This window comes from Neolamprologus brichardi, chromosome 5 (assembly GCF_056152115.1).
Source record: "Neolamprologus brichardi isolate AB-2024 chromosome 5, ASM5615211v1, whole genome shotgun sequence".
In the NCBI taxonomy this organism is placed as follows: Eukaryota; Metazoa; Chordata; class Actinopteri; order Cichliformes; family Cichlidae; genus Neolamprologus; species Neolamprologus brichardi.
The window spans coordinates 32,813,083-32,829,950 of NC_142108.1; the positions used below are offsets into that span (position 1 = coordinate 32,813,083).

At 40.7% G+C, this 16,868-nt stretch overlaps 1 protein-coding gene across 4 annotated transcripts in view; it reads right to left on the minus strand.

Annotated features, from left to right (window-relative positions):
* The window catches only part of matn4 (matrilin 4), a 32,352-nt gene that overhangs the window by 8,641 nt on the left and 6,843 nt on the right, over positions 1 to 16,868 (minus strand). For 2 of the 4 annotated variants that reach the window (XM_087841098.1, XM_087841097.1), the window contains exons 2-8: positions 7,807 to 7,947; positions 5,770 to 5,945; positions 5,383 to 5,541; positions 4,571 to 4,802; positions 3,468 to 3,590; positions 2,409 to 2,531; positions 1,506 to 1,628 (exon numbers count right to left, since the gene is read on the minus strand). In XM_087841098.1, the coding sequence (XP_087697224.1) occupies positions 1,506 to 1,628; positions 2,409 to 2,531; positions 3,468 to 3,590; positions 4,571 to 4,802; positions 5,383 to 5,541; positions 5,770 to 5,945; positions 7,807 to 7,879 (1,009 nt within the window). In that variant the 5' untranslated portion in view covers positions 7,880 to 7,947. The remainder of the gene's footprint in view (positions 1 to 1,505; positions 1,629 to 2,408; positions 2,532 to 3,467; positions 3,591 to 4,570; positions 4,803 to 5,382; positions 5,542 to 5,769; positions 5,946 to 7,806; positions 7,948 to 16,868) is intronic. The other 2 variants (XM_087841100.1, XM_087841099.1) reach the window with 1 other exon arrangement.

Consider the following 16,868-nt stretch of genomic DNA (forward strand, 5'->3'; position numbering starts at 1 on the left):
GCCAGATATTAATTTCTGGAAACGGTAGACATCATGCAATAACCCCAAACTCAGGATTACAGGATTTATTCAAATATAAGCACACAATCCCCTTTTATTCATCTGGACTCCTTTAAATGACGTTTGAATCTTTGAAGCAAATTTTTAATTGACTGTGAGTCAAACTTATCTTATAAACTGTGTATTCAAAGTCGACTGCGAATTACTTAAAAATGTCTCCTTTCTGCTGTGAACTACAGTCACACTGTGTCTTATTCATGCTGTGGAGATGTGGAGATCAGGAGAACAGGAAGTCTTTGCACCCACAAATAGTCTTAATTTTAAAGGTTCCTGATGAAGAGGTGCTCTGCTGCAGCTGTTGATGTTATTGTCTCTGCATCAGTCTGACACCTTACGCGAGTTCCTCAGTAAACGCTTCCTGCCTTCTTTTTTGTTTTTACCAAAGAACTGGTCCCAAAGCCAAAAGGCTGACACCAGCACTCAACACTTTGGGGCTGAAAGTCAGAACGACTAATGTCAGGAAATTCAAAGAAGCAGGCCACAGATGTAGAAGTTGGCGTTATTTAAATGGGAAGAAAATGAGGACTTCATCCTTTAAGTCAGAATAACTTCAAAGCTGTTTATTAATTTTTATGTTGTTTGTAACTTTGTTCACAAAGGTGATGCATCAGTAACCTTAAAGTCACACGACATGCTTCCTGATGAACATGCACTGGGCGCAGCATGTATTGTAGTTAATACTAAAGAGTTCTAGTCTTTAAAATGAGTCATGTGTAAATAATATTCACAAGTAGTCGCTGTGACGCAAGCACTCGTTTCAGCTGTCAGACAGCTCTGAACACGTCTATGATGTCACAGAGGGGATATGCCTAATGCAAAGCTCTGGAGTGAACACAGCTTGTTTCAGACAGAATATGAAGACCTGCACGGAGGTTCAGAATAAGAAGAATTATTTTGAACCATGCAAAGCCTCAAAGATAAAGTTATGGAGGTGGAAATAAGCAGAATAGGGCTGCTGCAGAAGTGTCCCAAGAACACCAAAAATTGGCATTCTTGGCCTTTGCATGCTCTCTGCTGTACCTGTGCTTATTTTTCCACACTTGAATTATATCTTGAGTAATTCTATAAAGTTTGAGTGGGGACTGAAAAAAAGCTACTGCATATTAGTCATGCTGCTTTATTCTGGCACCGTCTCTCAGGTCTCGACTCGATTTTTTTTTAAAAAGGATCATTAAAGTGTTTTTCATCATCTTGTGGTGACCTCAAAAATGATCATTTAGTATTGTGGATTTCTTCCAGCGCTCTACATAATGTCATGATTATCTAGTAACCAAATCCAGAGATACATTTGGGAAACGTTAATGTTCTGAATCCTGCATTAGCGGTTGGGTCAGGCCGGTTTCCGTGTAAAGAAATCAGAGCCTCACCTCCGTCACAGCAGCAGTGGACATCGTGGCTGTGTTATTAACCGCTTATGATTTTTCTTCCATGTTCGCTCTGCTTACCCTGGCAGGTCTTGCTGTCCTCCAGCAGCCTGTATCCCTCGTTACAGCGACAGCGATAGCCATTGAGCACGCTCACACACTCATGATCGCAGCTGTGGTTCCCAAACGAACAGTAGTCGATCACTGAGGGGAGGAAAGCAGCGAGGCCATGAGCAGCAGAGAGGACAGCAGCCAAATGTGTGGGTTGCATTTATGTTCCCCTTGTCTCTCAGTAAGTCTCGGCTTTTACCTGCTTTGCTCCGTCCCAAATATGAACCTGAATGAGTCTTACTGCAATAAGCTGATTTACAAATACAATGAAATGATCATTTCTAACTGTATATCTCCACATGGGTTTGGTACTGCAAGGATTCATACTGTTGACAGGTGAGCCGTGAGGCAGTGATGCTATCGGTGACTGACAGGTGCGCTCCATCTCTTAGTGCAGTTAGCAAGGTTTTCAGAAGAAACACATCGTACCAGATGCTCCATAAACTAGCTTAAACATCAGCCTCATGCTAACTCGATGTGCTGGCTTATGAAACACAGCATGACTAGAATGCATTGAAATTAAGGATCTAGTGTAAACATACTGTACTGTTTCAGAATTTATGCTTTCTAACTTGTGCTTTAGAGAATTTCATTTAAATGCTTCTCATAAATCTGCCTCGTGTGCAGTTAAGGTGTGCGTACATGTGCGTATGTTACTTCCTGCAGTGTGAGGAAAGGTTCAAAACAGATCTACAAAAAGATTTAATTGTACAAACTGGAGACGGAGGAACAAAATGCAAACACACAACCACCGAGCAGCAGAATCAATGACAGCAGAACACATTTCAATCAATCGCATAAAGGTGATCGATATGAGATGTGTGAATTTGCATGTACGTTGTGTGTGTGTGTGTGTGTGTGTGTGTGACTAACTTGAGCAGGTCCTCTTGTCATTGTTCAGTTTGTATCCTTTGTTGCAGTCACAGGTGAAGGAGCCCGGCGAGCTGACGCAGATTTGTTCACAGTTATGTTTTCTCTCAGCGCACAGATCTATGGCTACACACACACACACACACACACACAGACATGAATGATATTACTTTTTATAAGCACTCTCCAGTGTTTGTTTGATTTCTGGTTCTAAAACTGACTTTTTCTTTTCTTTTATTCTGTTTTTTTGTCACACATGTGCTAAAGGACAAAGCTTCATATTTTCACGTTTCCCCTGTAAGCCAAAAAAACTTCCTGAAAATTCTCTGTTTCAGGCAGTTTTTTTCTACTTTTTAAGATAATTTAAGAAGAACTTTATTTATCCCGAGCGAAATCCTTTTGTCATACACATGCTCAGTGCTGCAAGAGAGACAGAGGAATAAGATATACAATAAGAATACTAGTATATAGTAATATACAGTAGGATAGTGCAAAATATAATATCAAATAACTTTAACGAAGTAGCAATATAACGTCTGGGTGCTGAGAGGACAGCATTGTTGCGAGCACAGAGGACCCGCCTTCTGCTGCTTATCCAATCAGAAAAAAGCTGACATGGTCCCAGATCTGGTGCTGCGTTTTTGTTTCTTGCTATTTTTCTTGTGAGTGTTTGTTTTGTTTTGGTGTTATTCTGTTGATTTTAGTTTTTGATTATTAACCTGTGCTCCTCCTGTTTCCCATCATTCCTCACTCTGTGGGCCTGAATGTTCTCTGTCCTTTGTTAAAGTCTCTTTGTGTTTCCCTGAAACTTTTGTGAACTTTGTTCTCAGATTTTGACATTCACCCAATAAAAGAGTTATTTTTATTGTATTGTCGGCTTGTATTAGCCTTTAAGAATAAAGAGCTGAAACAGATCGTTTCAGACAGCTGCAGATCATGCTAATCTCCTCCACTAGAAGACAAAAGTAAAAATACAGAGTTCAAAAGGGAAAGACAGTTGTCCTTTTGATTTTGCTGGTAGCTGTATATAGTTTAGTACAGTGGGAGCAAACTGCAAATTACCTGCGCATGTCTTCCCGTCATCGTTCACAGTGTATCCGGGCAGACAGAGGCAGTGGTAGGATCCAGGAGTGCTCTCACAGATGTGCTCACAGCCGTGGTCTGACTCCAGACACAGATCCACGCCTGTGTCAGATCAGCATTCAGAAAACCAGCTTCAATATATTTAACTTACAGCTTATTATCACAAAATCAAAATCATATTCCCGACAACTTTGTGTTTTTTCTGTAGAAATTATCGGTGCCCCTGAAGGAAAAGCTTCATCTGCAAAGCATGATGGGATTAGTGGTTTTAGCCCTGCTGTCACCTCTTAGCTGCAGGACTCTTCATTTTCACTGAGAGCTTATTTTATTTCACTGATTTACTTTTTGTATTTATTTTATCCGTCTGCATTTTGCATCTCCCACTGCAGGATACCAGACTGTTTTTTTTAGCTGAAGTCCAGTGTTGAATAAAAGCAGCATGAGGAAATATCGAGCACTTAAGGGATTTGCAGAGGTTGTTATGAAAAAGTATTAGGTTATGTGCGGTCAGAAGGATTTTGTAATATGTTTTTTTTAACTCGAGCTAGACGTTGTGTTTTTAATTACATAAAAAATCTATGTTGGCCCAGATGAAGCCAATGTCATGAAATTTTAATCCCACAGATTTATCTGAAGTCTTTTGCTGCTCGTACATCAAGATGACTTTAAATAAAAGTGATCCAGTAATACAAAATCTTTTAGATGGAGATCTTATAGAAACACAACTTCCAAATCCTTAAAGAGTGGAAGGTTTTTACATTCCAGTAAGATTTTGCACTCACACGAATCTTAAAACTTACTAGTTACACAACTCATCTTAACTGACTCCAGCTCAGGGTAAATGTTTTTTTTTTGCTGATTAAAAGCTGATTTTTTTTAAAATAAACTCATAGTTGTCATTCTTCTCAGGTACATTAACATTTTGTTTGGAAATAAAAACATAGTATGCTATATAAGTGGTAACATCTAAATATACTACAGAATATAACACAAGTGTTAGAAATAATAAGACAAATAAAAAGCACCACATATAGTAACAGCAGTCACTTGTATACTTTGTATTTCCCGTCCTGCAGTCTTACCGCAGAGCTTATCCTGGAACTGGATGCCAAACTGGTGAATGAGATCGAAGGACTCAACCAGGAAGACGTGGTCCTCAAAGGGCGGTGACGCCATGGCCCTCAGTGATGTCATATCTGCCCTGGCCACGCCCACAGCATAGATCTCAATGCCTTTTTCTCTCGCCTCAGCGGCCACCTCAGCCACGCGGTCCTGAGGACGTCCGTCTGTCACGATCACGGCCACGTTTGGAACCTGAAGCCATTGGCAGAACCAACCAGAGACAGCTGTTATTGACGTCCCCTCCATCTTTGTTTTTTAGCCCATAAATTCAGAAACATTTTATTGTTTTAATTTTGTTTATTATCCCAGCTTCATCAGGTAGAGTTTGGCCAGCCAGGGCCTCACACTGCACTAGACCCTCACAAAGCCTCCAGCATTTCATCTACACTTTTTTAAATTTCCTTTATGCCTTTTGTGTCCTTGGCATGTCCTCCTAGGAGGCCGAGGACACAATGGAGAGATTATATCTCTTGGCTGACTTGGGAATGCTTTGGTGTCCCCCCCAGAGGACCTGGAAGAGGTAACCCTGGGCTTAGACTGCTGCCCCCATGACCCCGACAGAAATGTCTGTATGTATGCATAGTTCTGCTCAAAGTTCTGCTACAACAAACTTCTCCAAAACAGGTGATGATATTTATTTCTGTGATGATTTAAATACAGATAATTAAAAAAGAAAAGTAAAGATTTAAAATGAAAATGTCTGAAACCACCAGCACAACTAAAGGAAACGGTTACAAAATGGTCCATTGGGTATAAGACATCCAATAAGTACCTTTGGCCTGTCTCCAGCCTCTGGAGTAAAAGCTTCATTCATCATGTATCTGATGGCGAGTCCGGTCATGGTACCCTGAGCGAGGGGGATGATCTGATTGATGGCTTTCACTATGTTGCTCAGCCTGGCGTGAGTCTTCAGAGTGAACTCAGTGCGGACCTGAAAGCAGTGAAGATTAAAACATCATCTTAAGACCAGTTAGTGATGAGAAGGGTTAGCTGTCAAGATGGTAAATGGCCTGTATTTGTATAGCACTTTATTTAGTCCCCAAAGCGCTTTACACGTTCAGTCATTCACACACTGGTGATGGCAGCTACATTGTAGCCACTGACAGAGATGAAGGAGTACAACATGAAAGGAGGTCTGCGTCCTGTCTGGTTACTCTACCTGACTGGAATACTGAACAACTCCCACTCTGGTGGCATTTAGTCCAATATCCAGGGTGTTAATGATGTCAATCATAAACTTCCTCATGGTCTCAAACTCGTGTGGCCTAACGCTGCGGGAGCTGTCGATGAGGAAGACTAGATCCACCGGACCAGTCTTACATTTCTGCGCAGGTTCTGGAAGAAAGAAGAAAAGCAGAATCTGTTCAAACTAGATGTTTCAACAATGGGGAAAAAATTCAAGAAGAAGTCAGCAATCCTCCGACCTCAAAAGCTCCAAATTTAAATTTGGTGAGATCCCAGAAAACATGAAACATGGGGATTTTTATTGTGTCGTTACACAAATTATTCCCCAACAAATGCTTCGTTCCTGTTTGAGTGATGTTCACCGCAGTGTCCAGCTCAGGAAGCTGCTGAGCCTTTTTTAAAATATTTTTGTAATCTGCGTTTAATGAATTTCAGTGGGACGCAGTGGACTGTTTCACTTTCAGGAGCCGGAGAAGTAAAGTGTGATTTCGACACATGAAACACAGACGTGGCCTCTGAATGATGTTAATGCACGGAGGAGACTCACAGGCGAGAAGGTGTCGTGTCTCGTGTGAAAGGATCAGAGCTGTTTTGGTGCTCTGAGGAAAACCTAAATAATTTTACTGTTGTGACTGATCAGTAGGATAAAAGGCTGCTTCTCTCTTATTCGACTTTCTTTTTAAATTGTGTGGATTTTACTCTCTCTCTGAAGCACGACAGCAGCAGCCGTCCTCAAACATCAGTACAGCCTTCACATTATTTACCACCTGAGCGCTGCTTCTCGGCGGCGTCAGCTGCCACAGGACACCTGTTTTTGTCTTTATATTTTTCGGACGCGCTCCCAGGTTGTAACATCATCTAGGTTCAAAAACGCTGCCGTCATGAATGAGGTATGAGGTGGGCTTGTGTTTGTGGTGTGGCTTTACGAGTTGGAAAGAAACTGTTTGATTAATGCCCATCCAGAATTTCTTCAGACAAAGTGAAAGTCACAACAGACGAGACTCCGTGTCAGAATAAGCAGACGTGCGGGACCGATGGAATCCATCTTTAGGTTCAAGTAGACGTCAACAGTGGCCAATTTTTAACGCCTTATAAACACGTCCACTGCATTGTCTGGTCACATAAATCAAGTCAGCCGCAGATGTAATGTATAGGTGTCAGTGATATGTTCTGAAACATTCGCGCCTTTCACAGAAGTCATAATTCACACGCTTGTATAAAGAGTCCTATTCAGTGACCTGCGGTGGCAACATTTACAGGTTATAACTTTTCTAAAAAAGTGCTCAACCCTTCTTTTTACATTTTTTATCTAAATTTGGGTCTTTGCTGTTTCTTAGTCCTAATTTGGTCAATTAAATTAAACCGTGACTCCAAAAGTTAAAGATAAAAACAGTTTTGAACTCAATAGAGCCACACGCATGTTGCTGTGTGTTCATAGTTAGCTAACATGATCTCAGTCATCACAAACACCTTATATTAGACATTTTAAATTTAAATTATAATGTTTTCCTCCTTTTCGAGGACACATTTACATGTTAATATCAAACATGTTGAAAGCTTAAACAACAAAGACTGTAAATGGGTACGTCCCTGCCACTATGGATTATTTTGAACTGTTCATGCAAAGCTACCCTTAAAGTGAAAAACATACGGCTCTGGTAAAGGTGTAATTGTTCTGTCAAATGGTTGTTTAAATCATTGTTTATAGTTATCGACTGACTGCAATCCACTGAAAGCATCTGATTTAAAATCATAGCTTTCTTATTTAGGCTTTGGTGTGACTCTGTGTTTCTATTGTGATCCAAACCCACATTAGCTCCTTGTTCTTTTGATCATCTAAATGCCCATCATTAAACATTTATCTCTCATTTTTCCAGACTTCCTTTTCTTTCATTTGTTTTCTTAAATTTAAATTGTGCCCTCATTTATATATCCTGTTTAGGAAGAGAAACGTCTTTATTTATTTTTTAAAATAATTTTTCAGTAATTCTCACAGTATCTGCACACTGACCTGTTTTTGGTCTGGCTGTTGCGAGGACAGCCAAGGTCAGCAGGATGAATGCGCTCAGTTGTCTCATCTTCATCCAAATGATATCGATCTAGCAGACGGGTCGCTCGCAGCTGGGCTCAGATAAATTGGAACAGGATCAAACTGTGAAGAAAAGACGAGCAAGATAGTGCCTGCTTTGAGACTCAGTCACATACTGCAATGCTGTCATAAAGCTTTCATGTCTGCAGATGGAAGAGGTTAGGATGGACAGATTAGTCTGCAAGACATCAAACTTGGACACAGGAGATCCCTCTTTCCTTCTTTCCCATGCTGACGATCCTCGAACAGGCACGAGCCTCATCAGCACATACCTCGATTCTTATCTAATCCTTCAAAGTTATTTGTGTCTAATATGTGTGCCTAAACACACACAAATTAGAAATTACCTCTGGAAGACATTCCTAGATCACATCAGACACACTTAATCATTCTTGAGAGCAACTGAAGTGCTTTGTCCTTTGAGCTTTGTCCTCATTAATACCAATCGCATAACTCCTGTGCTACGATTCAGGCCTGACACATCTGTATGACGATGACTGTGACAGATTTTTGAATATAATGTAAATTTAATTGTGAATGGATGTCTAAATTAAAAACCACCTCCACCTGTGTGGCTCACCATGTTACTTGTATTAGCAGCCGTTGGTCATGTAGATATGTTCTGGATTTTATTACACTATTACTGAATACATACACAACAGGAATGTGCTTTCAGGGGTTCTAATGATGACAGAGATTATTTCTGAACCACTGCCATGATGCGTACTTGGATGGAGCTTTAAATGGAAGATTTCCTGGGGGTCTGAGGACAGAAGCAACAAAAAAAAATCATTGGCATCTTCAGTGTTTTCATTAAGAATACAGTAGCTGTCTTTAGGGCTGCCACAAACGATTATTTTGATAGTCGACTAGTCACCGATTACTTTTGCGATTAGTCGACTAATCAGATCATCATCCATTGGACATACAACATACAGCTTATTGCACCAGCAGCGTCTGCTCTTATATAACTATCATTAGCTTACAGCTTGAAGTGTTTAAGGTATGTGCTAACAAAAATAAAGACAAGATGATAGTTTATTAAAGTTTAATGAAATTTGCAGATTGTTTCGGTGAAGTTTAATAAACTCCTTGCTATCTAAAATACAACAGGACACCGGAGTAAATTCTCGAGCATCTCACACTTCTGATAATCAGCTGTCTGCTTGACATTTATTCAGCTGTGTAAAAACTATAACTTTAATCTCAGCCAAACCGATTTACTCAGGAACAAATAAAATACTAAAAAAGCCAAACAATAACATTTTGAAGTTATCTAAGTGACTTATATATCATGTTTAACCTGAGTAGCGAAAGACAGCGGTGGGTTTGAAAACGATTTTCCGGGAGTCCGGTGTTCTCAGCGGCTCTAGTGAGCCTAGCCCCCGGCTAGCTATCGAGCTAGTGGATAACAGAAGTCTCTGAAAACGTCGGAGCGCTTTTGAAAATATGTGGTGTCTTGATAAACTGAGCAGATATTTGAGGTTTACACAGCTACATTCTCGCCTGAAAATATGTTAAACATTTATTTTGTGACCCAGAAAGAATAATAAGAGTAACATTAAAACTAACTAGCTGCCGCCATTGTTGACAAATGAGCAGGGTGCTATGGATTGTGGGACACTGCTTCTTCTTCTTCGGGGTTTAACGGCAGCTGGCATCCTTGTACATGCAGTGCTGCCATCTTCTGTTTCAGTCTGTTATTACACTCTTAAATCCTACTACTTATTCCTGCGTCTTTTGGGATCTTACAAAGCTTCAAACAACGCGTCGACTATTAAATTAGTCGTCGACGATTTTGATAGTCGACTAATCGTGGCAACCCTAGCTGTCTTATACCTTATATTTTGGAACATATTCTCCACTCACACAACTGAAAAATGTTTAATCTCTTGAAGCTCACCAGAATGATCTGTAAAGTGTTAATGATGACAATGGCAGTGAAACATTCCAGTCCTGCCCCTTCATAAAACACTCAGCGTAACACACCTGGATGAGGTGCACAGCAGTAGCTGCTAATAGAAGGCTGCAGGCAAACACAGAGACCCTAATGTGTCTGTAGGCGAGCAGCTCCAGCAGCAGCAGGGGGATAATGATAAAGTCTGGGACGTGTTTATGTTTGAGGCACTGGGTCAATTCAAACAGGCAGAATGAAAGCCACCTCTCTTTCATTTAGGCCCACAGAGAGGGGTCCTTCGGGGGTTTATCGCTGTCTGACTGGCTGCCAGAGACTGCGGTCATCACTGGCTCAGGTCAGAGTAATGAGTCAACAGACGTAGCCGAGCACAAAGGCTCTTTTTTCAGTTTGTGTCTCTGTTTGTCTCGTTGCCGTTCCCTCCGTCTCCTCGCCCACTTTCTTTCGTCTCTTTCACTCTCGTCCACATATTTTCACGAGCGTCTCTGCAGCGAAAGTTCAGCCAAACATTTGGAGCACATTTTTCTTGCTTTTATGTTTTCAAGGTTAGCTGGTGGTTATGTCTTTATCATTTTGTCACTGACCTGTGCAGAGCGCATCAATCATCATAGCTTCAGCCCCTCGTATTACACAGATCTCGATTCCTTCTACCTTCAAACAAAGATTATCAAAAGCAATGTTATTTTTCTAATTACTGAAAAATAGTATTCAGTCCATTGTTACAAGTGTGTGAATAAAATGAATGTGGTTGTTATTGAAGTTCAGGGTGTATCAGACTACAGTCAGATTGTTCCCACGTACACAATATTAGATCCAGATCCTGACACAGTGAAATCCTAATCAGGGCCCTGGTAGTAATTTTAGTGAGCGTGACAAATGTGCATTACTCATGTCACATAGTGCAGCCTCTGCTGTGACGTGACTGAGTTCATATAGGAAAATGTTTCAAGAAAATGTGTTTTTTATGGTTTTTATGTAAGGGGACCTATTGTGTTAATTTCCACCTCCACATTTCATACTTTATTAGCTTATACTAGGCCTGGGTGGCCCCAGTTTCTCTCCCTTTAAAGGCCCCAGTACACCCGCTGCACTGGTCGCTTCACCTCCCACCAGTAATGTCACCGCACAGCCGCTTGGTTTTGTGCTCACCCCGACCTCACAGGTAACTGCTGCAGTTTTCTCCTGAACAAGAAGTGAAGCCACATCATGTGACTATATTAGAGATAACTGCTTCCTGTGACATCATACAGATCCAAGAGTAGAACAAACTGTCAGAAACTTTGTGTTTCCAGGAGTCTGAAGCCTGAACTTTGATTTCAGGGTCTGTAAGTGTGTGTGTGTCTGTGACTGTGTATTCATATCTTTGTGGGTATAGTATAGTAATTAGGGCTGCCACAAACGATTATTTTTGCGATTAGTCGACTAGTCAGATCATCATCCATTGGACGTAAAACGTACAGCTTATTGCACCAGCAGCAGCTTGAAGTGTTTAAGGTATGTACTAACTAAAAATAAAGACAAGATGATAGTTTATTAAATTTTAATGAAATTTGCAGATTATTTTGGTGAAGTTTAATAAACTCCTTGCTATCTAAAATATAACAGGACACTGGAGTAAATTCTCGAGCATCTCACACTTCTGATAATCAGCTGTCTGCTTGACGTTTATTCAGCTGTGTAAAAACTATAACTTTAATCTCAGCCAAACCGATTTACTCAGGAACAAATAAAATACTAAATAAAGCCAAACAATAACATTTTGAAGTTATCTAAGTGACTTATATATCTTGTTTAACATGAGTAGTGAAAGACGGCGGTGGGTTTGAAAACGATTTGCTGGAGTCCGGTGTTCTCACGGCTCTAGTTAGCCTAGCCCCCGGCTAACTATCGAGCTAGTGGCTAACAGACGTCTCCGAAAACGTCGGAGCGCTTTTGAAAATATGTGGTGTCTTGATAAACTGAGCAGATATTTGAGGTTTACACAACTACATTCTCGCCTGAAAATATGTTAAACGTTTATTTTGTGACCCAGAAAGAATAATAAGAGTAATATTAAAACTAACTAGCTGCCGCCATTGTTGGAAACTGAGCTGGGCTGCGCTATGAATTCTGGGACACAGCTCCTTCTTCTTCGGGGTTTAACGGCAGCTGGCATCCTTGTACATGCAGTGCTGCCATCTTCTGTTTCAGTCCGTTATTACACTCTTAAATCCTACTACTTATTCCTGCGTCTTTTGTGATCTTACAAAGCTTCAAACGACGCGTCGACTTTTAAATCAGTCGTCGACGATTTTGATAGTCGACATAATCGTGACTAGTCAACTAATCGTGGCAGCCCTAATAGTAATCTTCCAAAAATTGGAAGATCACTGTACTTGTGAGGACTAACAGCCTTTTGGGACCAAAATCCTGTTCCCATAAGTTTGAAGGCATTTTCTAGACTCAAAATGTGGTTTTAGTGACAGAGTTGCAATTAGGTTATGGTTACGGTTAGGATTAGGCATTAATTTTTCATGGTTAGGGTTAGGGTAAGGGGCTAGGGAACAAGGTTTTAATAGTTTTGCAATTTTCATTAGTTTTTATTTTTATTTAGTTTTGACTTCAGATTTTCAATTTTATATCAATTTTATTTAATTTTTTACCATTTGTTTCCTTTTTTTTTTTTTAATCCTTAGTTTCAGTTATAGTTTTAGTCATATTTGCAATAATTAAGTGTAACAAAATCCCAGTTTCATCATATCAGTCATGCTCTTCTGCTTATCCTTGGGTATGTTGCTATTCCAGCTACCATACCCTGCACCCTGGACAGGTTGCCAGTCTGTCGCAGGGCTAACACGCAAAGACAGACAACTCACATTCCCACCTATGGGGAACCTTTGGGTTCTTTAAAAAGAAAAAGAAAAAGGAAATTAGGGCAGATGAACAACCTTTGGTACCAGGTATCTATAAAAGGATATATCTTGACCCCAATGAGACTATGAACTCTTGCAGCACCAGGTGTTCCTAATTTTGGTTCAAGTGAATTACTAAACTTTTTAAAGGCAATTGACTCACACAGTTGTGTAGATATCCCAGTCTCCATCCATCCATCCATTCGCTTCCGCTTATCCTTTTCAGGGTCGCGGGGGGGCGCTGGAGCCTATCCCAGGTGTCATAGGGCGAGAGGCGGGGTACACCCTGGACAGGTCGCCAGTCTGTCGCAGGGCCAACACACAGGGACAGACAACCATTCACACTCACATTCACACCTAGTGGCAATTTGGATTATCCAATTCACCTATCCCCACAAGCTGCATGTATATCCCAGTCTCAATAAACATATTCGCCAACGCTTCCTCTCGCTTGTGATGTTCCTGCGAACTGACCAACCAGTAGCCATCAGGTCGCCGATTGAAGCACTGCATTAATGTTTTTTGTGGAGTTGTCTCGGGATGCATCACGCTGCCTTGCCTGGGGTTAGCTTCTGTTTCTGGGGATGAGGGTTGGGCATGCTCGTTTACCTTCTCAAGGTAAGCTAGATTACCAATCAAAGCAATCCCAAATTAGACACTGGCTCTTTTCCCTGACTTTTGCTGACACAATTTTGCGCGTGGACGAAGCAGCAACACAGACGACTCGACTAACATACTGCCACCTGCTGGCATAATGAGACACAGCAAGAAAAAACTGGAAACTACGCCTCGTTTTCACGCTAGACTATTGTATGACACACACACATCAGTGAAAACTAAACACATTTTTGCTATAAATTCAGTTAATTTTAGTTCGTTTTGTGAGCACTCATTACAGTTTTAGTTAGTTTTCCTTTTTTCGCAAAGTCTTGTTTTTATTTTTATTTCCGTTAACGAAAATGTTTTTTCACTTCTAGTTTTCATTATTTTGTTAGTTTTTGTTACCAATAATAACCTTGCTAGGGAAAGTATTATGTCAATGGGATGTCCCCACAAGATATGAATACCCGACGTTTCTGTACCTTTCTGTACCCACAGGGCAGCAACCAGCCCCCCACCTCCCCTTTTCCTGTCCACTGGTTGCTGCCGCCGCTCAGCGTGTGCGCCGCAGACACACACACGTATCACAGCTCTGCCTCAGCCCGGGTCACAGAGCAGCATATGTTCTATAATTATCCACAAAGAGAATCTTTCAGCTCAGAGCCAATATTTTCTCGTTAAACATTTCATTGACGGGTTGGTGGTGACGGCTGCCGCTCGCTGTGACTGCGAGGCTGCTAACAGTGTGAGTCTTACTTCGAGCTCCTGCTTCCTTCCATTAGCACAGTAAACAAACTTAAACGGTCAGCTCGCCAACCACTCTTGGAAATTTATTCACTACAATATCTTAACTGTCCACTGTGATATCAGTTTTATGAACAGTACATTATTTTGTGCAACTGCAGCACGACAGTATAATGTATTTGAATGGGCTTTTAATACAAAATCACATTTAGAAAGTCAGCTAGATGCTTGTGAGGAGCAGTTTGATGCCACATACTGGAGAGTAAATCAACCGCGCAGTTTACTCAGCTACTTGTAACAAGGCAGTCAGAGAGCGGAGATATTGTTGATGTTGGCGTGAAGGTGACTTTACCACGAGAGATGAAACACAAACTGTTTCTTTAAAGTTATTTTCGAGCTCAGGCAGCAAAAATGAACCTCTGGATTTATCCATGTGTCATTTTTAAAGCTGATACTTAAGAGGGTAAAAAGTCAAACTCATAAATGTCATAATACGACCGTCAGCTGTGTTTAAGGACAGTCCATCTCCAAATCATCTGCACTATTTAAGTTTGGGTTTCTCTGGTTTGGAGATTTCAGCGGAGAGGATGTTTGCGTTGTCTTGAATCTGCTGGAACCAAATGGCGTTCACCTCATGATGGTTAAAACTCCATCAACACATTTAAAAAACACTTTCAAAAAAACATGATCCCATTACAACCCTTGTTACATATTTTTCATGTAACTATTTTCTTTCTACGGTCTACATCCATCAGTGAAAAGACTCAAACAGCTAAAATTAAAGCTCAGCTGCATCGATCCTGTTACATACAAACACATTCAATTTCATATTTCCTGTTTAGTTTATGAAAAAGTAACATTATTGTTGCTTTCAGTGAGTTTTGTAAATTGATCAGTAAATCCATAATGAGTCATATCATCATTAGATGAATGCTGTGGAATATAACTTCTAATTTTCTGTGATTGTAGTGATGTAACCTCCACTACACCAGTAAACACTAAAGTAAAAGTCCTTACATAATTTTTACAATATTGTCTAAAGAATCAGTTTTATGTCAGAGGCTCCATTTCCACATTTTTGCAGATTTCTTAGCTTCCCATCAGCTCGTCTGACGCCGTGGACGCGGTTGTGCTGTTACCGAACAAAGTCAGAGCACAGACGATCACAGACACACTTAGACAACGGCACATTATCAGGCCTGGGTTTCCTGTTAGCGTTGCTCCCTCTGGGAGAAGAACATGTTGATGCATTTTCCTGCTTTCCCTGCACTCTTCCCTGATGTCAACTCACACTGAAGGCAGTGCACAGGAACTCTCACCTGGCATGGGCATTGCTTCAGCACCTGCAGAACGCATTTACAGGATGTTTAAGCTGCATTAGGCCTGATTGTGATCAGAATTATCACGTTACTGAAGGAAAGAATTGTAACAAATTGATTATTGGCTAAACTGATTATTTTCTGAATAAATGCATTTTTTGATTAAATGACTAATCGTTTAACTGAGAAGCAGTTTCTTTTTGGCTGTTGTTTAATCTTCCTTAATTAAAACTCATCTCCAGTTTTTTTAACCCAAATAAAGTGACTTTAACTTTAAATAAGAGTAAACTGAAATACAAATACTCAGATTTTCAGACTTGTGGGAAACGGTTCCTTTTCTCTGCCTCTCAGAATATTTTTGCATCATTTTTGAAGAATTTAATATCTGGTAAAACAAGTTTTATGAAACATAAGAATAATAGATTTGGACAGTGGACCTAGGCTGGCAGAATGAGCAGGATCCCAGCACATTTCAGTCAAAACACTGAATATTTTCCAGCTTGTTTTGGATCCATTCTTCTCCATCTGTCCCTCGCTGCTCAACAGAGGTTGACAAATGTGACTTCAAACTGTTCATCTGGCATCTCACATCACCAACCAACACAAAGCCCTTTCACAGAAAGCTGGCAGTTTCAGCATTGGTCCAAGCTGGCAGTAAATCATAGGAGCTGTAGCATGTGTTTTTGGTCCGGTGACTGCTGACAGATGGAGAGCACAGGCATCTTGTTGACTCCTGTTGTTTGTTTCTGTCGGGCTTTAATGTTCGTTGCAGATGTCATCGCTGATTGTGAAACACAGAGACACTGCACGAAACGTCAGGCTCATGAAGGTATTTACATGTAAACATGAATTTCTACAACTCTGAGGGTACAAACCCAAAACACAGATTTGCTTGTTCATCCTGTTATAATCAAGGTAGGTCAACAAATTGGAAATGAGTTGGGATTTTTATTGAAAGATCAATAGCACTAAAATCTGTGTGAGAATATGAAGTCAGTACATGGTAAGCTTTGCATGAAAGACTCACTCTCTAAAGGTCGACGATTTAAATATTTTATCTTGATGTAGAAAGTCAGGAGACGTATGTGAGGCTTGGGGAGGACTCGTATGAGGACGTGAGGTGTATGATAGTAGTGGCAGATGGGGTTATGGTGGATTATGTCAGGGAGCTGCTCTGAGCTCCTTTTTATTTGCAGTGGTGATGGACGGCCTGACAGATGAGGTCAGGCAAGACCCTCTGTGGATGATGATGTTTACAGATGACACTGTGATATTTAGAGAGAGTAGGGGGCAGGTGGAGGAGAGCCTGGAGAGGTGGAGGTATGTGCTGGAGAGAGGAGAATCATAAAGCTAAAGGCTTGAAAAATGAAAAGTTTTGTGGATTTCTTCTGTTCTCAGTTTCCTTAGAAATCTGCTGCTACAAATGCTCACTCATTAGCAGAGGGTGTTTTTCTCGTGTTATGAAGCTAATACAGTATCTTGTGCTGCCAGCAGGACTGATTTACAGATTGTAAA